The sequence below is a fragment of the Tupaia chinensis genome, unplaced genomic scaffold, assembly GCF_000334495.1.
Source record: "Tupaia chinensis unplaced genomic scaffold, TupChi_1.0 Scaffold000113_1, whole genome shotgun sequence".
Lineage (NCBI taxonomy): Eukaryota > Metazoa > Chordata > Mammalia > Scandentia > Tupaiidae > Tupaia > Tupaia belangeri.
In genome coordinates this window covers 830,346-857,157 of record NW_006159577.1, presented here as the reverse complement: position 1 = coordinate 857,157, position 26,812 = coordinate 830,346, and the positions used below count along the sequence as shown (strand labels likewise).

At 39.0% G+C, this 26,812-nt stretch overlaps 1 protein-coding gene across 1 annotated transcript in view; it reads right to left on the bottom strand.

Annotated features, from left to right (window-relative positions):
- ADAM12 (ADAM metallopeptidase domain 12) overlaps positions 1 to 26,812 on the bottom strand; it is a 457,774-nt gene that overhangs the window by 119,871 nt on the left and 311,091 nt on the right. The window contains exons 6-8 of the mRNA XM_014586073.1: positions 12,024 to 12,210; positions 4,524 to 4,589; positions 3,383 to 3,454 (exon numbers count right to left, since the gene is read on the bottom strand). Of these exons, the coding sequence (XP_014441559.1) occupies positions 3,383 to 3,454; positions 4,524 to 4,589; positions 12,024 to 12,210 (325 nt within the window). The remainder of the gene's footprint in view (positions 1 to 3,382; positions 3,455 to 4,523; positions 4,590 to 12,023; positions 12,211 to 26,812) is intronic.

Here is a 26,812-nt window from a genome sequence, read left to right as displayed (position 1 = left end):
AAGGTGTGCTGTCGTCCCTTTGTTGTTTCACTTTCCTTTTTTTTTTTTTTTTTTTTTTTTTTTTTGCAAAGATACTCTTACTTGCAGAGTTGCAAAACCTAAATTTGGAATGCTTAACAGAGCCAAGGGCCATCAGCTGAGAGATCTGGAAGCACAGACTTTCCCTGAGGAGCCTTAGTAGCCCCACCAGGATCTTTGCGATTTGCTCAGGTTGGACAGTGACACCAGGGCTGGAGGCTTCTGTGTGCTCAGCAAACCAGCTCTCTTCCCACCAGAAACACAAGAATAGCCAGGTTGGCAAACTTGCTTGAGTCCATTAGGGCTGTTCTGAAGCACATCGTTCTTTAATTACTAGTCAAGTTATTAACTAACCCCCAATTGCTCATTTTTGGTTCTGCAAACTGAAGCAAGATATAATATAGAATGAAAAGAAATATAATCACAGAGGGCCAAAACACATCATTTTTAAAAACAGAGTTTCAGCAAGTTTGGGTTTAATATAGTTCATCATTCCCTTTTATCCCTGAGGCCTAGGAGGAACTCAAGTTCTCTTTTTCTCCAGTCTGAGATAGCTGGAGGCTTTCCAGCAGAATCCATCTCACTCATTTTGGGGTAGTAGACAGCATGGCTAACTCAGCCTTCTAAGTTTTCCACCTAAGCAGGTGTGTCTCAGTCGTGCCTCACATTAGAACCACCGGAGGACTCTAGAAAATATCTGTGCACGGGGCCTACCCTTAGCCAATCAAATTGGAATATCTGAACTGAGATTTAAGAATCAACATTTCAAAAAGTAAACACACAAGCAAACGGACAAACAAAACTCCCCAAAGGATTCCAATGCCTAAGCTGGACTGAGACCCATTTCTAACGCCTATGTTGTCTCTGACATACTCTCTAAGATCACCCTTCACTTTCCTTGCCAGAAGAACTCACCCTTTACTTGGATTTTTCTGCATCTGACTTTAGGATAAAGTCTAACTTACAAAGAGTAGTACTGAAAATAGATCAAGCATGAGTCGCTTGGGAGTTTGACCTGGTTCAAATGTCTGGTGAATTAGGGCAATATCATCCCATGTGTATTTGCTGACATCTCAGAGATTATATCCAATCATAGTCTCCCTCTGTGTGCCAAGCCCAGATCTTTGACTGCTCAGAGTACCACATAGTACTCCTCTTTCTGCTCCTGCTTCCCTTTGAGTCAATCTCTGCCTCTGCTCAATCAAAGCATTCTGGGACTTAGAGCAAATGGAGTCTCATAAAAGCCAAGAGCCCCCTCCTGGGGGTCAGCGAGACCAGTGCTCATTCCTTGTCCTAAAAATTACTAACCTCTGCAAACCTCACCTTTCTCTGTGAAGAAAAATGGGAACAATAATACCTAACTGAGAGTGTATGCAAAGCAGTCCGAACCTGCACATAATTGGTAAAAAAACAAAACCCTGATCAATAACCATATCTCTTCAAATGTCTCTAAATCCTCATCTTCCTCATAGCACCACTTCCCCTATCCTGGGTCACCCCTTAATCATTTTTAGGCTCCTACCAGCACTGTTTGTCTTTGGGTATTCCGTTCTCCACACTAACTATAGGAATATTTTTGTATAACTGTGAATGTCTTTCTCCTTTGACCAAAAACACTGAGCTTGCTCTCTATTAATGACAGCTTCACAGGACATTCTGGGTACCTGGCAGTCAATCTTCTGCAGTTTCATGTCCTCTGATCTCGCTGTATGTGTGTGCAGTCCCACACAAACATGAGCATGCATGTACATTCACATATAAACATGACCATGTACACAATCACCAATGCATGTACTCAATACACACAAATACCTGCATACAAAACACTCATGCATACATACATACAGGAACACATACGTGTGTGTACATGTGTACACAGTGCACACACATATATATAGTCCCTTTAGTCTTAGGAGGCTACTTGTTGAATCCTGATTTTGTGGGGAGCAAGCCAGGCCTTCTTGTGCTCTGCTCTTGGTGAAATTGCACTCAACTTTCAGGATTCCTTCTCTGCAAAATCTCCCTGATTCTCTTCTGCATTCCCATAGACCTTGATTCAGAACTATCGTTCCTATTGCCTTGGGCTATGCTGAGTGACTGTGTCTACCTGCTTATGAAGCTGTGATTTTTTTTGAGTGTAGAAACCATGTTTGGTTCATTCTGAATTCCTGATGTATAGTGCTCAGTATAGGGGAGAAGGCTTTGCAGAATGGACTTGATTCATGGAAGGGCTTTTTGCCTTCATTTTTATGAAAATTTAGAAAACTCATTTCGGAAACAATTAAGGTTGCTTGGATTAAGGCTATAGCAAAACACCTGTACAAACTACTGTGTGCAAAAAAGTGCCCATTTCAGAAGATTCTGGCTGTGAACAGCTCAGCAATGACCAGGTCTCTTTCTCTTCTCATACTGTCCTCATAGGCAGAAGACATGATATTACTGAGAAGATACAGTTGCTTCAAGACAGTGGTTTCCAGCCGTGTTGTCCATAAAAACTTCTGAGGAGCTTCTAAGAACACTGATGCATGTCCTGACCTGTCCCTAGACACCAGATGAAGCTCTCCAGGCAACTGCCATTTGTAGGTGAGTGTGGGAAACCCTGTTTAGCATCACATTCATCGTATCAAACAGCTGACACTCTCTTCTGCAGGAAGTGTTGAGAATGAAAGGTGGTTCAGACAAAGAGCTTCACCATGTCCTTGCCAGTAGTGGTAGAAAGAGCACTCAGTGAGCAATAACCCTAGGATTAGACCAGCTTTCCAGGGTGTCTTCCAGCAATGAAATAATTTTTGTGAAAGGCAAGTTTTCCATCTGCTTGTTCTTGATGAGGAATCTTTTCCAATAGCTGATTGAGTTGAAAGTCAATTTTAATCCTAGGACAGTGGAGTTTATAGGCCCCTTATAAATGAGAGCCTGTCCTCAGGGTCATATTAGCATAGGCTACACTCATTGGGATGGCTTGAAGGGACTTATGGGCTCCATGATGTGGAGATCTAAGAGACTTGGGCTGGGAGTTCCTAAAGGGGTCAAATGGACCCTACAGGGACTCTGGATCCAATTTAGGAGTCCCAAGTTCTCCTCGGACTGGAACTTTGCCTGGCCAGAAAAGAGCATAGAGGGAGATGTGTGTCCAGAGCTACCACAATGCAGATAGCTGTCAGTTAGCATCACCTGAGGCTGCCTCAGGAGCCATGAATTACATGCTCAGAGAGGCTCAGCGGACAGGAAACTGAGTTCCAGCCCTGGGCCCAGAGGCAGAGCTTGGTCTCCCTGCTAAGTCATATGAGGTGCATTTAATCCTTTCAACCTCATTTCCAAACATTTACATGATTTGAATGATTTAATTACTTAGGAAAGAACTTACCTTGTCAACGTGATTAGCGATCTCTATTAATCGCTGCTTAACTTTTTCCAGATCTTTTCCTTGCCTCTGAAACTTAACAGTTTTAAATGTCAGCATTAATAACAGCAAGAATGTCAATCAGATCTCATCTTCCCAGCTCCTGGAAATGTGAAATCCTGGGCTTTTATAAACCACCTGGGACCCTCGACAGTTTTAGGTGAAATGAGCTTGCATCCTGCTGAGTAATTTCCCCACTGGGGACTCCTTGAAACTCCCTGAAATTCACCCAAGCCAAATGCTCATAATACAATAACTTTTGCAATTTTCCAGCCTCATGAATGATGGAGGCAGCGACATGTTTTGGCAAAGAAAAAACAGACAACTAGAAGGCAATCCAAAGCCATTTTTCATATCATCAGCTTGATTTTAACTTCCTGAGAAATTTTCTTTATATTTGTTTTCAAAAATTAAATGGTAAAAGTAATAGAAGCTCCTGGCAACATGTCAAACAATACAGAGGAGAACGGATAAAAAGTTAATAAATTTCCCATTCTCTTCTCTAATCTAAACTTCTAGAGTAAGAACAGTTTTCTGAGAAACTGTCAAGCCTATGTCAGTTATGTATGTTGAATGAGTCTATGAGAAAACTGTCATCTAATTTTTAATATGTCAATGAGGCAATAAACAAAAAGAAGATAATCTTTAAGGAAAAATGATTCAAAATTAACTAAAAGGAAAAACATTACAGAGTCAAACTGTACTTAAGAGGGTAGGATTTTTCTGTTCTGTCCTTCCAGCCTTCATTCCTTCAATCATTTGATTTAGAAACTATCATTTTAAAAACTAAATTTTCCCCCAAAATACAAATACAAAATACAATCTAAATCATCTATTGTTTCCCCCAGATAATTCTCCTTATTTAGAGAACTACAGAGCAGCTCTCTTTTGTTTTCCTTGTAGGCTCTGCAATTATTTTATAATATTAGATATATTTTTAATATTATATGCTAAAAAAAAAATCAGACAACCACTTTTTCAAGGAGTTGTTTCTGATGCTTTTAAGAGTTCATAGAAAATGATGTTAACTAAAATAAGTAATAACATGCTAAACATTTTCTTTTTTTTTAATCCATTGTACTATGGAATTAAAAAAAGTACTTACCTCTCGGTTATCTGCTACAATAACCAGTTCTACATATTTGGTCATCTTGAGGGTCTCTCTTTTATGCTGCCAAAAGTAAACATAAATTTAATTTCCCTTAAGCCCCTGTCTGTGGTTTCCACACGTTAGCATATCTCAGTGAAATCACTTTAAGGTGAGAATTTTTCTCAACCATCCCTGCCAGGCTCCTGCACTTCCCTCCTTCCTCCTAGAAGTTTACCCCTAATCTCCCTCACAAGGGACTGATTTCCACCTTCATTTGGGAAATTCTGTTGAGTCACTGATTTGAGGATCAGAAAGCCAAGGTCATTCTTAAACAAAGGAACACACAAACAAGCAAAACCAAAGCCCTATGTAGAACAGGAGCCAAAGGCTATTCATTTCAGACCACACGTAGCACACTCGAAGATCATTAAAGAAGATGAAGGAACTCAGTGTCATGGGTGTTCTCTTCGCCTTTATGGTCCAAACGTCCTGGTTTTGTGACTTCAGAAAAATGGGGAGAATATATTTTGAACAGGAAAGGAACACTCCTGCTGCAGAAATACTGACTAATCCATACCAGAGAGCAGAGAGCACTTTTTTTGTTTGTTTGTTTTTTGTTTTTTGTTTTTTTTTTGTTTTTTTTTTTTGGTCACTGATGATTTTAAAATCTAGTTCCCTTTTTTTGTTTGTTTGTTTTTTTTTTTTTTTTTTTTTTTTGTTTTTTTTTTTGGTCACTGATGATTTTAAAATTTTGTTAGAAGTAATAGAGGTCTGGAGAAAAGGGGACTGAGCCAGGCCCTGATTACCAGAAAAGTGAGAAAGAAGCCTTAGGAAGAACCAGAAAGAAATAGAAAGAAAGAAAACAGAAAAAGACAGTGGCAAGGAAAAAAAAGAAAAAAGAAAAGAAAAAAGAAGAGAGACCAAAATATGCCACTGGAGAATACGGAGTTGGTAAGCACGAAACAGTTGAGAAGAATGTGAACGTTGTATATCAGGGAACAGGAACGAAGAAGATTCAGATGGTAGAAAGAGGAACTCCACCCCAAATAAAGGCAGCCTCTGAACTGGGTTATGATTTAATCAAGCTTCCCCAAAACATTCACACTTTTCCACGAATTATTTGGAGAATCCCTGTGGTATCCTTCTTTTTAAATTTTCCTTTCTTTCTTTCTTTCTTTTAGAGAAATCATGCAATTCATCGAGGGTGGTCTCAAAAAGCAAACATTAAAAACCAAACACAAACCTTGGTTTCTACAATAAAATGCAGTTGGAGAAGATAGGGGTTGAAATGGTCTTTGGTCCTTATGACTGATATTACTGGTTTATGAGTTAACTACTTACACTGCTTAAAGTTTAAGCATGTTATAACCACTCTTTCAGACAAAAGCAAAAATGACTAAAGTATGCTTTGAATCAGGTTTCCAGTCCCATAATCCTGAGGGAAACATTTTTTATAAAACAAATCCCCACTAGTCTGGGATCTTCCAAACAGATTTTTACAAGAAAAATGTTTCTATTATAGCAGTGGTCCTTCTTGCTGCCCAGCTGTGCTGATTCACGAATTTAGGTGTCCCTAAAGAAATCTGGAAATCCTATGGAGGAAGGAAAAATAAAGCACCATGAAAGGCATAATTTCTCATACATTTACAATGTTACAAAAAAAGTCAAGCGTTGTAGCTATATGTTGTAGGCACACTTTGTGGTGATAAGTGTGCTCTTATAAAGGAAAATAAAATTAGCCCCCATGGTGCACACAAAATGAGACACCTTCTGAAAGTGTGAGGATCCTGTCCTTTCCCTCACTGGGGTGTGAAAGAAGCAGATACTCTTTGCAGAATCTCTTCTGCCCACAATGCCCTGGTTAACTATGAACAAATCTGGCTACAGATAAATATATATATATATATAACTTTAGAAACGAAAAAAAGAAATGAATCTCCCATTAAGAAGCTCATTGAAAGGGGTTCAGTTGTTTAGACGTTTGTAGTTTTTAGACTGCGGAGGGTGAAATAAACAACCAGAGGATATTTCCAACTCTCCTTGGATCTTCATTTGGAAAATACACAATTCCAGATAATGAAAACAAACATATGAACACAATTTTCCTGTCTCTGCAGTTTTCAGAGGAGTCCACATTTTCTCATGAATTCAGAGAATTGCAAGCTCAGAGAGAAGCTTAACCACATAATAATAAAAAGCAATGGGGGAGTGGCCGATCACGGCTGTGAAGGTTTATTCTCCCATCAGCTGCACATACAGAGAGGCTTAAATTACCTCCACATGATTTTGACCTAGCTGGGATGTCTCTTTATTTTTTTTTTTTTTAAAGAATCATATCTTTAATTTGTGATGTAGACAGCAACATTTGAAGCTAGTTGCTTGATAACTTTTTCATTTTGGAGTGTTATAAGCAAAAAGCTCTTCCTCAAACAGGAATGTAAATCTGTGAGAAGGACCCAAGAGTTGCTGCTCCCAGGGGGAGACAGGAGCATTCTATGAGTCTTGCTCAAGAGGGAACCAATTCCTGGATCTCTCAAAATTATCACAGCCAAGATCTCGGAGATTGAATTTTCTCCAAAGAGTGTGAAATGTGAATTCTGGCAGTAAGAACATGGCCCAACTCAAGTTGGAATGAGAATTGAGATAAGGATTACAGTAAATTCTCACTGCCATCCTTTTCTACCATTTGTAGAGCATCCATTCATCTTGGAATATCTACTAGGAGCTCCCAATGTGCTGGGCACTGTATTGGGTGCTTGGGATACAGGAATGGCAAGAAACTCAAGGTCATTGCCTTCATGAAACTCACATTCTAGTGGGTCTGGAGTGAGAGAAGGGATGACGATAAGAAATGACAAAAAGGAAAGTCTATGATAAGTGCAATAAAAAAAAATAAACAGGGTTCTGCCAAGGATAAAAGGGGGTTGGGGGGGAAGGAGATAAACTAGCTGAGAGCTGAAAAGTGAGATGCAGGTTTGGTGAAAAGTGGGAACAGTGTTTCAGGTCGATGGAATAGCAATAGCAGATATCCTGAGGCTGGGGAGGGCTTTGAGTGTTAGCAGCAGTCAGTAGACCTGGAGTCTAGAAAGTGAGGAGAAGAATGAACGAGATGAGGCTGAAGGTGGGGACAGGGCTCAGGAGCCATGGCAATGAGGTTGAAAAATAACCTAATCATCTAAGAGCTGTGGGAGCCATTGACTGTGAAGTTTTTAAACTAACACGCTGTCTACTGAGGAGAGAACGGATTTTAAGGGGCTGACACTGGAAGTCAAAATGCAGCAATGAGGCTGTGTAGCTGTCTAGGTGAGAGCAACTGATGGTGTGGGGCAGTCAGAATAGACTTGGGCAAACATTCAAGTCAGCTGTGATCTAACCGGAAGGCAGCAATGCACAATAGAACAAGGGCCAATGTTCCCACAACTGGCAAGATCAGCAAATTCAATTAATCAAAAGTTTGGTTTATCTTCCTCTGAGTAAGGAAAAATTCTTACCAGCTCAAGGGAAGTTTTGTGCCTTGACCCTCAGGTCACTTTATGAATATTTATAAGTTGAGCCCTGATCTCTGTGGTGAAAGATCGTTTTCACCATTCTTATCAATGACTTGCTTGGGGATGGGGCGAACTAAGTACATCCTTGTGGACTATCACCTCTGAGGCTTGTGTAATATGTCAGCTAGCAGAATGAGTAGGCTCAAGGGACAGATGCTGAGACATGGGCTGAATCTGACTAAGTGAATATTAATAGGGACAAATGTGAAGGACTGAAACAGAGTTCAAGAAAACCAATGGCATGAGTACCATCTACTATTTATTTATCCTGAGTGTCAATGGATTCAAGACTCCAGTGCAATCACGGAAAGTTAGAGCCTCACTTCACTGTTGTAGTCAAAGCCCAGGGCTGAGGAAATAGTGCTGCCTCTATTCCTCACCACCGAACTCTGGAACACTCAACAGCAAAGTGTGGTATGGTCTCTCGATGGAGGTACAGAAGTGAGGAGGGGGGCCAGCAGGTGAGATGGTAGTTGAGGTACTGGACTCCCACATGACCGACTATGACTTGAGTCCCAAACCGGGTGGCTTGAAAATCATGCTGGGTGTGTATGCGTGCATGCGTGCATGTGTGCATGCATGTGTGTCCAAATCTCAGGAGAAGAATGGAGAAGGGGTTTCAGCATGGTCATTGCAGCATGGTCACCCTCCTTGGGGGTGAGCTCTCATTTTCCCTCTCACTGTCTCTCTGTTTATCTCTGGTGAGTACACGTGCCCTCTGGCAAAAACCTAAAAAAAAAAAGAAGAAAGAAAGAAAGAAAGAAAGGAAAGAAGTGAAGATGGGCACAGTAAATTATATGAATTATATGTCAGCTATAACTGATGAGTTTTCAGATGGTCCTGACCTAGTCCCGATATTACTGTTAGGTTCTACATATAATATATATTGCTGTTACTCCTTATACTAGCACTGGTACTGTGGCTGCTATTAAACATATGTGATAGACTGTCTAGAAATACAAAAGCAATAGCGAAAGTTCATTTTAGAGACTGTGTTTGAGGAAATCATGTATCTTCCTGCTTCATTATCCTGTAAGTACTCAGTAGCCCAAGAAAGCATTTCCAGGGAAGGCAGAAACTTGTGTATTTGACTCATAATTATCCCTACTAATGGAGGAAAACAATGGCGCAGATATTCCTTAAAGAAAAGACAATTCAAAAATAACTTACATGTGCCTGGGAAGTATTACGTGATTTCCCTAGTAGTAGATTTACTGCCTTGCCTCCCTCATAGCTTGTTTAGGCTGAAGTAAAAATTAGTATTTATTCCTGAATGCATACCCGACGGAGAGGGGAGTTGTCATAGGTGAGTTGAGTAGTAAGGACACATCAAGCTAGACTTAAAAATCAACAGAAGAGAGAACTAACTGTGACACGCTCTGTCTGTCTGTGCCCTTTCAGGAGCAATTTGGGCTTGCACTAAAATCTAATGTAAAGCCTTGTAAAAATGACAAACAATAGCTCAGGATTATATTGTGGCTAATGTATACGCTGAGTGCAGAATTATTCCTGATGCTGTGTGAAGAAAAATGCAAACATCTGCAGAAAAATCACTCTGCAAACCAAACTTTGCAACAGTTAACATTTAGTGGGGGCAGAAAAATGCTGGGACAAAGCAAATGCAGTTGCTGTGCTGCATAAACAAGATTAGTTAGCTGCAGTTACTTTTTTTTTTTTTTTTGTATAAAATAAAGGCAGCGTAAGTGTGTAAGTGGGCAGGTAAGCAGCATGTTAACTTGAATATCTCTTTTTATATTTACCATAGGTTCTATCCAAAATAATCTTCTATATAATTCCAATCCCCAAGTATTCCACTTATTTGAAAATTATTTTTTGTACAATTTTCATTATATACATGCACTTTAAGTCCAGGATGTTTTCTCTTCCATAAAAACAATGGCAATTACTTCTAGAGAGAAATATTGAGAATTGAGTTGAACAGCATCGATGCCTTCCCTTTTCAATTTAAAGGTTCATTTACACTTCAATATGCATTATTAACAAAACAGCATTGTTGTTCTGGTTCTCTCCGTTTCTCTACAAGTCAAAATGACTGAAAATTACTATGACAATCATAGTTCCAGGGAGCTGTAGACTAAAAGAATTCAATTATGGCTGGCAAGTACAGACTAAGTTTGCACTTCTAAATGAAATGGCAAACGTATTTGAGTGTCATTTAAACTGTCAAGTTATAAATCCCGCAATGTGGATAACATGCATTCAGCAAGGTACTCAAAGCAAAGAGCCTGGAAAACAAAATGCAAATGTCCTACTTGTTTATGACTAGTAAAGCTACAGCTTAATCACATTTTATCCAAGGTCTGGAATCAAAGGTAAAAGTGTTTAAAGAGTAAAATAAACATGCCTTGGGACCACAGAGGCTGGTCTTTGTGATTTCAACTTTAAATCTGCCACTGTTAAGATAGGTTGGGGGAGAAAAGCAGGATGACAGCTCTCTGGAGCTGATAGAGATGGAAGCAGGGGTACTTTTCAAACTCTATTCGCTGGAATTCAGATTATGCCCTTCTCCCACTCCCCAAATCCTGGCCAGGCAACAAGTTCACAGTGAGCCACAGTACATAATGGAAGAATATTCTCTCTTCTGGGATGGGGCAGAAAAAGAAAAAGAAGCTGCAAAGCACCTCTTATAGAAAATGTTGGGAACCCACTAGCAAATGGAAATTTAGGGTCACAGGAGCAGAATACCTGGACCTCAAGAATGAATAAAACATTAGAGTTAAAAGTCCTGCACTGGTTCAGTTACTAGCCATTTAGGAGAACAGTTACCTAGCTACAAGGATGAGAGAAATTTTAAGAATGAAAAGAAATTATGCAGAATAACCCTTACTATTTGAATTTAGAAAAAAATATTTAAAATGAATCAAGAATAATATTCATAAAATGTTGAATGATAAGCACTGAACTACTCCAATTAAAGTTAGGAGAGACAAAATGTCATAATAAGGATCTTGAACACCGTGTCTCCAGATAGTCAAATGTAAGCATAAGTGAGGTCATATCTATGAATTTTACTGATTTCTGATCAACAGAAAAAAAGGAATCCAGAGATGGAAAAAGAAATCAGGAAATCATTGGGAATCTCTTCTCTGGTTGTATTCATTTAAATTCAGGGCCTCTAGCCAGACATGGGGAAGGGCTATCTTTACTACCTGCTATTAGAGCTCCACTGTGGCCTGTTTTGCCCACATAATACTGGATGGAAAAGGGGCTGGTAGCTATTCAGGCTAAGGTTTCACGGTGATACAAGAGAAATTTCAGGGCGGGAAGTCTGTTTGCAGTGAAGATTCTACTAGATTCTACTATTCTTTCCAATCTGATGCAGAAAGGCAGACTTTTTATGAGCAAACCTAGAGTCGGGTGGCCAGAAAACACAAGCTGATTGTATTGTCTCGAAAGGAACTAGGACGGGCATTTGCAGGCTGGGACAGGGGACAAGCAAGGTTCCTTAGCAACACTATGTGGACAGACTCAATTGACCTCTGCACAGCCATGTGGACAAACACTGAGAATTTTCTGCAAAGTACAATGAAAATGTAGACTTTTTAATGAAGAAACTTCTATGTGGTCTTTAACCTCCAATACTCCCAGAATGTCAGGATCCATTCTCATGTTGTTTGCCATGGAGGGATCCAACCTAGAATCTAGGCCCACAGTAGGTTTTCACTGAAAATTTAATATATCATGATTTTGTCATCCTCTGATCTCAGTTATGTGCTTTACTCACCAGTTAATGGATCTGAGGCCAACATTTGCAATACAATGATGGAGGTCATAGTATATAATTATGCACAACCACACAATGTCAACTGTCTTCAGATAAACTGGAATCATCCAACCCCCAGACACAAAAGTCAAATGGCACAATTTCTCCAGATGTCTTAGCATTGGGTATCCATAGCTTAAGCCCCTAGCTCCTTAGAGACACAAAATCAGGTTTCCCTCCTACCCTTCTTGCCCACATCCGAGAAGGTGGAGGGAACATGTTATCTGCAGCCCGGCCTGAGGTGTTATGATGTGATCCACAAGATCCCCAGATACTCTTCAGGGTCTTCTCAGGGAAGAGTTTGAATTTATGGGTTGCATTTTGCATTGGTTCTAAGATGTAGGTTTTATTTTCAAACATGATGAGTCCCCTGTTCAAAAAGAAATAAGAAAAAATATATTTAAGAATAGCTTATTTACAGTTAAGACAATTCCTAATGAGAAAAAATGAAAAGAGAAATACCAATTCATTTATAACCTCGGGTTTTAATCAGGAAGAATCTTTCTGTGCCATATGTTTGCATTGATTCATTTTACAAATCTTGAAAAGAAAGTCTAAGTTTTTTGTCTGAAATATTCTATAGTAAAGAATAGACTTCATTTTGCTTTTATGTGTTTTGTTTTTGTTTTTCTTTTTTATGTCTCAAACCTAACCTGCTAGGAAGACTTGAGAAAAAGACATTTTGTTTGCTTAAAAATAACTATACCTAAATTAGTATACACAGTTCAGAAGGAAATTTTTAAAAGGCAATTCCTACATCTAAATTATTTATACTGATTAGTCTTTCTTTCTTTCTTTCTTTCTTCCTTCCTTCAGAGATGGAGAGACAGAAATGAGAAATCATCCCCCAGGGGGATGGTCACACTGCAATCCCTTCTCCTCCATTCTCCTCTTGGGATTTTGGGTATATTTGCACATGTGCCCAATGTGAGTTTCAAGTCACCAGGTCTGGGACTCAAACTCTGGTCAGTCATGTGGAAATCCAGGAACATAACCATTATGCCATCTGCTGGTCTCCCAGTCTTATTTCTTAAATATTTTATGAAATTCTGAAAAAAGGGTGAGTATGAATTTATGTATGTATATTTTTGTATTTTACTTATTTATCTTTAGGAGAATTGTAAATGAAGGAACCTATGTACACAAAGCATTGGGACTACCTCTTAGAGGCTGAAGTTCACCTCTGGACTCAATGGAAATTTCCTTATAGGCGATTTCAGAAATGTTCTATGCTTTGTTAACACATCTGCCTATAGGAATACTGTCCATAAATAGTCCCTGACCTGGAATATAGCATTAGCAAGACAAATGTACTTATGGGAATAAAAACTAAGAAAGAAACTTTGGAGTCAATCTTTAGTTTTGGGAAAAAAAGTCTAGATTCTCTGCTCCTCATCAGACATGGGGTAAAAAACATATGTGTGTCTCTCTCTCTCTCTCTCTCTCTCTCTCTCTCTCTATATATATATATATATATATATATATACATACATACATATATATGAAAGTAGAAATGGAATGCTATTGATGATAACATGCATGAGTAAGCCACTATGCAGTTTATTCTAAATGGGAAACCACATTTAGTGTGTTGTGATGATGCTCAGGGAATGAATGTTAATAATTAAAAAAAAGTTTCAGGAGAAAAAAAACACTAAAACTGTTCTTATCAAAATTTAAAAAAGAAATGCATATTTGATGACTGCAGTAAGCTATATAACCCCAGCTAGGTACTACTTTATAGTATGTTCATTCTACTCACTGAGGTTTATGCCTAAAGTCAGACTTGGGTTCATGTATAGGTATATATCAGCTGGAAATATTTAGATTAATTAAATTCATTAGCAAATCAATTAAATGGGGGGGGGAAAGGCATAGAAAGCAACCATGGATACCAGAGACAATGTGGAAGGAGAGGTGGGACATGGCAGAGGGTGAGGGATAGGGAATCAAGGATGGCAAAAAAAAGAAAGTATACAAGACATAAGAAATGGAAAATCATTCGTTGATAACACGTATGTTGATGTGCTTGACTGAGCCAATATACAGTGTATTTTGGATGGAAAATTCATTTTGTATGCTGTAATGATTATAGTGAATTAATGTAAAAAAATAAATTTAAAGAAAAAAAAAGTCTAGATTCTTTTAAAAGATGGAGAGATCTGCTAGATTCTAACTTTCTGAGACAGAGGTGGCATTACGGTTGACCATGACACATGTTCGACTTTCCAGAGCTCAGAGCTGAGGCTGTGTTCTCCCTGATAATGAGCAACATTAGCCTAAAGGTGTCAGCTCCCTTCAAGTGACAGGGGATATTGTCCTGTATGATGGTTATCATTTCTCTCTGATCCAATGTGGGACAGTAAAGCCCTTTAATTTAAAAGGTGCTTTCTGATGCTTAAAGAAAGGTTTTCCTCAGAGAAATGACAACTGGAACAACAGTAAACTGGCAGCTCCAAGAGTCTGTGCACATGTAGCACCATATACGATTTAGCAAAGTGACCATGATCTCTCCACTTAAGAAAACACACTAATTTTTCATGCAAAATTAATCTGTCTATAAGTGGACACTTTTAATACAGAGACTATTAACTTTTTGGAAACATAAAGCTCCTTAGATTGTCTCCAGAATAATTCACACATACACATAACCACGAAACTTTGCAGATTAGTTTAGCAGATTTAAAACTGAGGATAAGTTCCACAGACTCCAAGTTTAGGGCATTAGTTCTGACATGTAATTTATAATATACTTCATCAACCCAAGGGATGAATTATACCTTAATCCTTAAGAAAGAGCTGATAAACTTACATACTCCATTAGTCTTCTTCAGGCAATCTGAACTTACTTCCAAAAAAAGGACTTTTAAAAATGTTTATGATTTCTTATTTACATTTGAAAATCCATCTTTATGGTATATGATATGATTTTTCGAAGCATGACAATCAAAGATATTACCACACACATCATTTTCAACAGAGAACTTTACATTCTTGTATCTAGTAAATGCTTTTTTCCCCTCAGCCTCTTCTATTGCCTACTATCCAATTCTCTCCTATACAGTCTATGGTTTCTACACTTGTCCTTCCCACTATTATATCTTTAAATCTTTCAGTTTCTATCATATTGTGAAGACATTCACTATATGTCAGGCAGGGATATATAATATTTGTCTTTTGTAGTCTGGCTTGCTTAATTTAGTATTAAATCTTTTATATTCATTCACTTTGTATCAAATGACAATTATATGTGCCCAGAAATTTGTCAAACTCATCTAGGTTTTCTTGTTTGTTGGTGTATAGTTGCTTGTAGTATTGCCTGATGATACTTTGTATTTCTGTTACATGTGTTGTAATATTTCCTGTTTCATTACTGATTTTACTTATTTGGTTCCTTTCTCTGTTTTTCTTGATTAGTCCAGTTAATGGTTTGTCAATTTTGGTTATTCTCTCAGCAGGCCAGCTTTTTATTTTGGTGATTTTTTGGGTATAGTTTTTGTATTCTCTATTTCATTAATTTTTGCTATAATATTTATTATTTTCTTTCTTCTGATTTTTTTTTTTTTTGGTCTAGATGGTCTGTCCAGTGGTGACAGTGGGGTGCTGAAATTCCTAGCAAAAGACATAATGATTATATATCACTGACTCCCATATGGCCAACTATGATTCAAGTCCCAGACCTGGCAGCTTGAAACTCACTCAGGGCATGTGTGTGTGTGTGTGCCTAAGACCCTGGGAGGAGAATGGGATTGTGGTGTGGCCATCCTTCCTGGGAGGCAGGGGGGGTGGTGATTTTTTTCTTTCTGTCTCTCTGTCTCTCCGGCAAGTATATATGCCCTATAGCAAAGAATTCTCTCTCCAAAAAACAGTTCCCAACAAGTAGTGTGTTGCAGTCTATCTCTCCCTCTAGATCCAGCAGTCTTTCTTTTATGTATTTGGGTGCTCCAGTGTTTGGTGTATAAATATTTAAAATTGTGTTATCTTCTTGGTGAATGAGTCTTTTTAGTACTATATAGCGTCTATCTGTCTTTTTTACAGTTTTTGTCTTGACATCTATTTTTGTCTGATATCAGTGTCATGACCCCAACCTTTTTTTTTTTTCTTTTTGGTTTTTGTTTGCATGAGCTGACTTTTCCCAGTCCTTTGCTTTCAGTGTATGTGTGTCTTTATTGGTGAGGTATGCTTCAAAAGAGGGACTTTGTATGGTCTTTCTATGTCATTCATTATTCCTATGTCATATAATTATTTTTCAGTTATTCACTCATCCTGTGCTTACTGGTGGTCCATTTTTGAGTGATATTTAACCATTCTTAAATGTAATAGAATGACAGTATTTCAATATTCAAGAGGTCTGAATTAGTTAAGTATCTATTTTGAATACAACTGGTAAGCAAATGCACATTCATTAATTCGTTATTACTCAACTAGCTTGCTCCACTCATCCTGTTTTATGAGATGTTATAGGCCATTGGGAAAAACAGATCATGCCAAGCACGATTGTACTCTAATAGAAAAGACAGCATAACACATATAGGACAATTAGAAATTATTTGAGAGTGGGACCAGCAGGTGGCATGGTGGTTAAGGCGCTGGACACTCCCAAATGGTCAACCATGGCTCAAATCCTGGACCTGGTGGCTTGCGTTCTCATTCCCCTTCCCCCTCTCTCTGTATCTCTCTCTGGTCAAATTAAAATGAATGAATACATAAAATTAAATAAATAATTCTTAAAACAAGAAATTATTTGAGAGCTAAGCTACATATCACCAAGAATCATAACACTCAATTTTTCAGAGACAGGAGGAGCCCAATGTGGTTTGGAGTAACTGAAGAATTTCAGCTATTTTAAAATAATACAGATTGATTAAAAGTCATTATCTGTAGCTATTCTCCATCCCCCTTCCCCATCCCAGTATGAAAGATCATTTAGGTGTGACATTAGTCATCTACTTCACTCTTTGAGGTGGCTTCCATATTTTTCCTCAAGAAGTATTTTTTTGTTTGTTCGTTTTTAATGAAATAAGAAATATTTAAGTTGAGAATTAGTTATAGGGAATTTTTTTGTACTAAAGTTGTGTTTTAAAAGTCTTAATTACGAAAGAGATCCTTAGCGGTCCAGACAGTGGCATGGCAGTAAAACACAATGCTCTATGGGACAATGCTATATTGGAAGCTTCCCAGTTTAAGTCCAGAGCTTTCCCTGGCTGTGGTAGCCCACTCGCCCATATTTTGGGGCTGGCTGAGGCTGAAGGTATATCATGGTGAAAAAGCCCTGTTGAGGGTAATTTCTCTTTTCTTTTCTCTCTCATGGAAGAAATAAACACAATTTTGAAAAGAGAAAGAAGTTTAAAAAATAAGAGGAAAGGACATAAGCAAAGGGAAATGGACATAAGCAAAGGGAAAATAAAGAAAATGGGCTTTTATGAGAACAGTTGGTGTAATGGCTTTGTTGCTGGACTCCCACGTAGTCAACCGCAGTTTGAGTTCCAGACCCAGTTGCTTAAACTCACGCTGGGCGTGTGTGTGTGTGTGTGTGTGTGTGTGTGCTAAAGGTGCCAAGAGGAGAATGGAGGATAAAGGATTGCGGTGTGGCCATCCCTGCTAGGGGATGATTTCTTGCTTTCTGTCTCTCTGTCTCTCTCTGTCTTTCTGGCTTATTGCACCCACCCTATAGCAATAGCCTCTCCAAAAAAAAGAAAGAACGCAAGAAAGAAAGCAAGAAAGCAAGAAAGCAAGAAAAAAAGAAAGAAAGAAAATGGGCTTTTCTATCCTAAAAAGAAAATGACACCAACATTCCATTTTGAATTGCAACATTTTCTATGTTGCACTGAATTTAAATAACATGAACACTTACTGTAAAATATGTCACTACACTCTAATCATGAGAAGCAATTACTGAAGAAGTTTTTCTACTTAGTGGAAAATTTCTAGAAATTGTTATTTAGTCATAAAAACCGTTTTCATATCTCCTTTTATCTTTTAAGTCATCCAAGGGCCAAATGTTGAGCAATGGGGTGAAGGTCTTTCTGTTGCATGGAACAATTGGCAGCCTATAATACAGCTTAATTAAATAATTGCTTTGGATTGTCTTGGGTATAATTAATCATTTTACTCTAAAGATTGCTGGAAACAACAGTGGAAATAAAATTCAAGTATTTAGGGTTTCTGAGATATAAAATTTTGATGTTCTCACAGCCTCACTGGCCCCAAGTCAGATAAATGAATATACTTTGTTTTAAGTTGAATGTCATAGATATTTAGTTATAAACTTGGAGTTGGAAGAACCTTAGAGTATGGGATATGAATCCAACAGACTTTGAATGTGGGGTTCTTTTCCCCTTGGTAAAGTAGGGGAGAACAATCAGAAGAGAGTCTCTAATATTTGAGAAACATGGGGACTGTGGATGATACCTTTTCTAGAGGAACAGTTAGAGATGAGGACATCACAGGACAGGTGGAGGCCAAGTTCTGGAGTAAAGAGAATGTTTTGGCTGTTGGAGGTATAAGAGCCAACCTCACGGTACACTTCCTAGTATCTAGGGTTTGAGTTGTGCTAGATACAGTTATCACCAGATTGATCCTCACATGGCTGTAGCTCCGGTCATCATCCTCACAGTCAAAGGTACACAGGTGACTCAACACAGAGTTGGGAGCTTAATCTTGGTATGTGTGCCCAAGGTTAGAGTTTTCCAATCTCCATGCTTGCCTGGTGCCCCAGCACTGTTTGAGTGATGAGGAGCCTAGAACAAGAACCAATATGATAGAAGAAGAAGTAGAAAAGAAAAAGATGGGAGAAATGGAACTGCTGCTTTGAAAATCAGCAGTTTTCTTTTAAAATACAAAATTCTGTTGTTTTTCCTTGAATGCAAATGAAGAATAATCCATTAAGATTTTAAGCAGGTTTTGTTAGCATTTAAAGTGAAAACTCAGGAGACCTATATTTCCTCAAGATAATTTTTTGTCCTTTATAAAAATGCATTTTTTTTAAATCTCTGAAGCAATGGTGTATCAGGCAATTACATGTTTTAATGTTGTTATTCTTATTATGGTTTTCCTTACTACTCCCAGGTAAGCAGGATAGTGGCACATGGATTGTGACTACTTGTAATAACAATTAGAAAATATGAATTACCTTGGCTAGTTCAGTGTTCAACTGCTAATTGAATTTCCTCTAAAAGGACTTTTGGTTTCATCATCATACTGTCAATCATAAGCTGGAAATGCAGTTGGCATGAAATTTAATTTCAGTACTTTTTGTGGAGGAGCTCCTAAGTAGAAGTAATACTCTACTTCATGTATGTTTGATAAACAATGATGGCAGCAATATTAATGAGCACATAAATACCACTATATGGCTTATTCTCAACAAACGATTTCTAAATTAACTACTCATGTACCATCAAAACAAATATTCATCATCCTCGTAATATGTGCAAGGTACCAGGCTAGACACACGAGGACATCATGTCCGTGGTCCCTGTTTCCAATGCAACCCATAACGAGAGTAAGGAAGCATGACAAAAGAGGTAAGTGATTAAGCTTTGATAAAAGATTTAAACATAGTTATTACTGGCACATTTTTAGTATATTTGCTGAGTTATGTAAATATCACCACAGTCATTGACCTTGGGAGGTTCTGAAGGACAGGAAGAACTTGGAGAGGCAGGAATCACAGGGTCTGAATGAGTGACCTTATATGAGCAAGAATGAGGTCAGGGTATGCGCTGAGAGGAGATCAGAATCTGAGGTTAGGGACATAGGCAGATGCACAGGGAAGACATAAAGGAGGGTGAGCTTGCTGGGCCAGGCATGGGGGTCATTAAATGCAAGGCCAGGTTTCTGTGGCTCCATTCATGCCCACCATCTCTTACATTGGCATTAGGCCTCAGACTGATTTTGTGGCCTCATCACTCATCATTCTTCATATTTTTCTTGCAGACTGAAATGTTGCCTCTTAGACACACTCCCAATTTCCAACTTTTACACCTTTCCTTTTGCTGTGCCCATTCCAGAAAGCCTGATCAAATCCCTGTTCTTCCTGTATTGTAGTCACTGGCAGCCATACCTCTGGTCTTGCTGGATACAAGCAGTTTTAGGGCCAAAACTGTTCTACTAATCTGTATCCACTCAAAAGTCTTTATTTCTGGTGAAGGTCTTCTGACCAATGCATGACCTTCAAGGTGCAGGTTAGCCAACACTTCTTCCAGGATTCTCTTGCATTTAAGACTTTCTGCAGAATTTCTCATATGGTTTTGTGCAATCTACTTCATGTCACTTATGATGTTGTATAAAATAATGTCTGGGTCCTTTATACACCAGGGAATATTTTATTTCTTTTGGTTTCCCAGTACCAGCATTGGGATTGGCATAATCAACATATTATCAGTAAGGAAGTGATCAATAAACATCTATGGGAATATTATCAAACAGACATGTGAGTGAATGAGAGTCTTTGAATGTTGGCCATAGGGAGTTATGGTGGTTTTGAGTGTAGTGGGGTGGTAGGATTTATGATATGAACAAGCAGTATTTTTGAAATAGGACTTTTTAGAAGGTGCAAGATGGCTGTGAAGGGAGGGGTGAAGGTGAAGAGCACAATGGGAAGCAATTTAAAAGTCTTAGAGTGAGTTGAAAGACAGTGGTGATGGGAATGTGAAAAAAGAGAAGGATGAGACACCATAGGAAGATTGTGCAGGGCCTGGGTAGATCAGCGAGATTATCAATAGATGCCTGGGATCAAGCCTGAGGTCTTGGGCCTGAGATGGCATGGGCCTTAATGGAAAACAGCACAGATGGGAAACTAGTCTGAAGACCTACCCAGAGAAGTTTGCTTCTAGACCTTTCAAGTTTTGAATGAGAGTGGGGACCTTGGAGGACATCCTTCAGGTTGACCCCATTTGGCAAAACCACCATGATTCCCAGTGATTAAGATGTCAAAAGCTCTCATTCATTCACAGAGTTGTTCAACAATGACTGAGATGGGCTGCTGACTCAGCCAAGGCTCCCATGAATGTTTACTCAGTATGTCTGCTTATTTCCATAGAGGAAGAAAAGGGAAGGAAGCAGTGAAGAACTAGAGATGTGTGGCCAGAAGGTCAGAGGATAGCCAGATAGCTTAGCTAAACAGAAACAAAGGGAACAGGTAGCCACAAGCACAAAGACTAAATTGTTTACACCTCCATTCTTCTCTCCAATTTTTTCCTGAATATGAGCTACTGCACTTTGAAGACTTTAAAAATTTTTTGGACTACCTAGAATTAAAGTTTATGGACCACTTGAGTAGTTGGGTGGAACATATTTATTCTACTGAAATTACTGAGTGTCTATGATATGCTCTTGGGTTGTCGGAAAAGTCATGATGCATTTTTGCATAGAAAAACATATAAAACAAATCATGACTTTTCCAACAACCCAATAGGTTCCAGGACACAGCTGTGTTGGGGGGCCCTGGTCTCTGTCTTTTTAGGACCCTTATACTAGCCACCTCTAAGTACCTGACTTTGTGGGGCTTTAGATCACATGGATATGGATCATTTAGGTCAAGCTGTGAGATCTGGAAAAGCCATATCCATTCAGGTCAGAGAATAAAAGAGTTGGGCCGTGAGGTACATATGTTTGGGGCTGGGGGCAGTGACCATGTGGCATCCTTGGGCTATGGCCTGAATGGCCTGGATGTGGGGAGGCTACAACTCATTTTGCAGTCCTCTTCTCTCTCCATAAGTCTTATTTTCCCCTAAAGTCTTTCCTTTTTCCTTTTTAGTTTCTTCACTAAAATTCTGGTTGGATTTCTTCAGATTCAATTTGTTTGTTAAATTATAAACAATACTAGTGTATCACTGCCACACTTATTTTATAGTGGTTGTGTTTGCCCTGATCACTAAATTGAAAATTATTATTTTGAGGCTAACAGAGGGCATGGTGGTTAAGACAGCTAGATCCCACATGGCTGAGTGCATGGTTTGAGCCCTGGAACTGACAGCTTGAGAAAATATGCGAGGGTGCATGTGTGTACATGTCTAAGATCTCGAGAAGAGTATGTAAGAGAAGGGATTGCTGTGAAAATCCCCCCTATGGAGCGTTTTTTTTTTTTTTTAACCTTCTTTCTCTGTCTCCAGTGAACACATACACCCTATAGTAAAAATAAATACATAAATAATTTAAAATAAAAAAATGATTATTTTCATTATAGTGGTTATCCCTGGTTCTATGAACCATTGCCCTTGTCAATTCTACCCTTTGAACAATAAACTTATCACTATTTTAATATAGCATAGGGGACAAGAAGCACTCCAGCATTTTTGGGTTATATTTGTTTCACTAGGTAAAATTTGGTGCAGTAAACTTCATACTACACAATTAAAACAAATGCAAAACTTTAAAGGTATACAATAATGTGTGTACTTATTTAGGTACCAAATAGCCTCCCATCTTAATATTTTTTTACTTAACTGAAAAAAAAAAAAAAACAAAAAAACTTCCCAGAGAGTGTGTACATTTGCCAGAGAGATACAAAAAAAAGAGAGCAACAGAGAGGAAAAGTGAGAAGTACCCCCAGTGAGGTCTGGTCATACCTCAGTCTCTCCTCAATTTTTCTCACCTTTGGGATTTTAGCAATGCGTGCACACATGCCTGGTGTGTTTTTCAGGCTATCAATTTGTAGCTAGAGGCTACAAGGAATGTATGAGAAATGTCCCTTACCCCAAAGCCTCTTATAACAAGATAATCAACTGCTAATGGGGAAATGAAGGATAGGTGCCTTAAAACAGGGATATAAATAAATATTTACAAAGTATCTACCACGCTGCAGGAACTGTGATATATGAATAAAGGCTGCTCATGACAGTACACAGTTGTACCAGTCAGTAAGGAGGTTGAGAAGGTCAGGGGAAGCTTCATTGAGAAGACATAATTTGATTTGGGTCTTGATGGAAGAGTGAGCCTTCTGAAGCTAAAGAAGAGGTGAAGGGAGAAGGATGTCCCAGGCAGAGGGATAGCAGGGCTAAAGTTAGCAAGACACGTGTGTGTGAGGCATGCTTTGGAAACATCTGTAAGACAGTGTGGTGGGATTAGGGTGGCTTTCTCAGAGAGGATTGTAAGGCTAAAAAGGTTGGATTCGAACTGAGCAAGAGGTTTAAATAGAACAAATAAGGAACTGGGAGTCAGTCTTGGGGTTAAGGTTGAGTTCTGCACATTGTTGCTGAGAGACCATTGTGGAAGTCTCTTTCAGGTTCTGCTTCTCCAGAGACTATAAACCAAAAAGCATAAAGCTTGCTCATCACTTTCATGTGCATCACATGAGGACATGCAAAAGCTCCATGTTAAGTATGAGCAGCCTCTCCCTTTCCTATGAGAAGATGACTGGGGTAAGGAAGGGGAAGAACTAGATGATACCTGGTGACTATGAGGATTGGACTATGGGATTTAAGAGCATGGTAAAGTTTAAACTGCATAACAATATTGCTAGGGGGATTCAAGGATGCTCAAGAACAAGCTCTGAGCTGCAGCATTAGGACCACGCCCTCGAGGAGGCTGAGCCTTCATCAACTGCTCTGAAGAATGATGGCAATAACACCTGTGCCTGCTCCCATGAAAACAGATATTGTACAGTATGAAAAATAAAGTGTGACCTATCTCAGTCACCACCCCATGGAGTGTGAACGTGTATGTAGGCATGTGTGCACATATGCTTATATGCATATGAGTGTATGTGAGTGCTTGGGTATCATAGACCCCACTGAACAGTGGAAGCGATTGTTACAACCAAATCTCTAGTTTATATCTCTAGATACCATTTTCTCATTTATTGGGTTTTGTTAGAAAAGTCATGACGTGTTTTTGCATAGAAAAACTATGTCATGAGTTCTGACAGCCTAATGGTAAGTGAGAACTTAGCTAAAGTCTGTTAAAGCACAGGTGTTTCCTTAGAAAAGTCAGCCTGATTTTAATCATTGTGCCTGCAGGTGATGGAAAAACTCTTGACTCACTCCAGAAAATAGCCTCTTCCCTCAAGGAGCTCATGCTTTAGCCAGGGAGCTGGAAGAGGATGGGAATGTGGCACTTAGGAGTCAAATCAGAAGACAGGGATAAGACTGTGTTGAGGCTTTAGCAGGAGCAGGCCAGGGCTGGACATCTGCCCAGTTACAAAATATGCTAGATTAGTTCCTCTGATTCTCTTCTCATCAATTTAGCAGTTTGATATCGGGGCAGTGTGTGACGTTCATGGTAATGCCCGTGGGCTTACTCACTAGCAGGGATGAGAGGCACAAAGCAACGGCAGCCAACAAGAGGCTGGAACATAAAAGGGAGAGGAGAATCATGAACCGTGCACTGAAATTGTACTAACTGGGGGTTGAGCGTCATCGGAAGACATATGATATGGGACAAAATTAACAAGTGGCCTGAACTTTGCATTTGACTTGGAGTCATTTCAAAGTAAGAATAAACTCCATGGATGAACTCATTTTTATGACCTATTTTTCCATGTTGCACTTCATTCCCTCTGTTAAAGGGCTGTTTCCTTTTTTTTTTTTTTTTTTTTTTTGCTATAGGGTATGTGTGCTTGCTAGGGAGACAGAGCAAGACAAAGAGAAAGCGAGAAATCACCCCTCCAGTGGGGATGGCCACACCACAGTCCCTTCTCCTACATTCTTGTCTTGGTATTTTGAACACACACATGTGTGTACACATGCCCAGTGTGAGTTTAAGCTGCAGGGTCTTGGGCTTGAACCATGGTCAACTACATGGGAGTCCAACAACATAACCATTACACCATCTGCTGGTCCTGATCTGTTTCCTCTTCCCTTTATGCTGGAATATTTATGCTTTCCCTCTTATCTTTTCCTCTTCAAGCTTCAAATAATGAAAGATGACTTGTTTGGTTCCCTCCCCTTTTCCTTAATCCAAGATACAATTTTTCCTTGCCTGGCTGTCTTCGATCAAACACTTCTGAAGCAATGTGAGATGTTTGAGATGTTCCTTCTCTGCAAAACTGGAATCTGCTGGGTTCTAATTAATGTATCCCCTAGGACACTTGGGCTTCCTTTCATGTTCCTAGATCTTGACATGTTTTTGAGCACATATTCAGCAAAATTTTTAATTCTTATTTTCTTTCTCAACATCTACCAGGCTAGTGCTACTATAGTTGCCTTTTTCCTTTATTTCCAGACTCAATCCATTCTTATGTCAGTGAGCAGTTGATCGAGTACAGCTTCTTTTCCTCTGGTCTTGCAAGTAGAGACTTGCAAGATCATAAAGTTGACTGTATAACTCTGGAATTTCTCTGTTGATGTATGGTCTGTTGCTTTTGTAACAACAGCACAAAGATCTGGGTAGTCCAAATTCTCAGGAGCGCCACAGCTAGAAGTTCATTAGACCCACATAGCATTCCCATCACTGTTCCCCTCTGTTGTGGTGGTCGACACCAGACGACACAGCACTTTTTCTCCTGACTTTTCCTAAAATCTCAGCCGCAAGTATTTCATAATATTCCTCTTGGCCAAAGTATGGGTCTGTGCCAGATACTGTGGGAAGAACCTTCTTCAGGTGCTGGAGAAAGTAGGTAAATGCTGATACTCAGACACTTTGCACAGTCTGGCTAGAGAGGTTGGCCCTGCTGTGTGAGAAGAACTGGGATCCCTGATAGTTACCTGTGCCTTGTTGGGGCTTGAGAGAGAGAAAAGGCAGCATGCCTGGAACCAACTGACAGTAGGGCAAGCTTGGGAAGAAGGATGGGAATTACGGCCAAGTGGCGTGGCCAAGCATCAAGAGCAGGTTTGTCCTATCTGGATTTTACTCTGAGATGGAGAGAAAAAAGGACTCTGAAAACACTACTTAGAACACTTGATCCAGCTATGTATGAAGCCGTCCCTGGACTTTCAGTAGCATGAGTTTACTTTTATGTTCTTTTGCTTCTCCTCAAGCCAGTCTGACTTAGCATTTCTCTTCTTTTCTTAAATTACCTTTAGTGTTAACTTGAAGGCTAGAAATACCCACTCTTCAATAAATGTTCTTTGAAAACACAATTTGGTCCACATTTTAGGCCTCAGAAAGATGCAGAAGTTTAGTGAGAATTTCCCTTCACATGTGTGCATGAGAGACCCTTTACTTTCAATCATATTGGACAGCACATAGAAGCAGGGGTCTGTGATTTCCAGGTGAATGTGGTCCTTCTATTGTGTGTCTCCCTTTTGACCTTCCCTCAAAAAACAGCAAAACTATTCACAGAATTAACCCAGGAGTACTGCACACAAATGCCTCCCTGACTGCTCCAGTCTCAGCATCAAAGAACATATGAGCTATGGAGAAAAGCTGAAAGCTTTCCCACTAAACACAGGAACAAGGATGCCTACTGTCTCCACTCCTTTTTAATATAGTACTGGAAGTCTTCGCCAACACAATCAGAAAAGAGGAAAAAATAAAGGGCATCTGAATAGGAAAAGAAGAGGTGAAACTCTGTCTATTTGCAGATGACATGATTGTATACATAGAAGACCCAATGGTCTCCATGGAAAAATTACTGGAAGTAATACATGATTACAGTAAAGTTGCAGGATATAAAATCAATATACAGAAGTCGATAGCATTTCTATATACAAATAACAGGCAGACTGAGATAGAACTGAAAAAAGTTATTCCATTTATCATAGCCACCAAAAGTATTTGATATTTAGGAATAAATCTAACCAAAGAAGTTAAAGACCACCACAAGAAAAACTATGAGAAGCTAAAAAAAGAAATTGAAAATGACACACACACACACACAAATTGGAAGGACATCCCATGCTCATGGATTGGAAGAATTAATATAATCAAAATGGCAATTCTACCCAAATTAATCTACATATTTAATGCAATGCCAATCAAAGTACCAGACACATTCTTCACAGATCTAGAAAAGACAATCTTAAAATCTGTCTAGAATCATAAAAGACCCCATATTGCCAAAGCAATTCTACACAAGAAGAGTGGAGTGG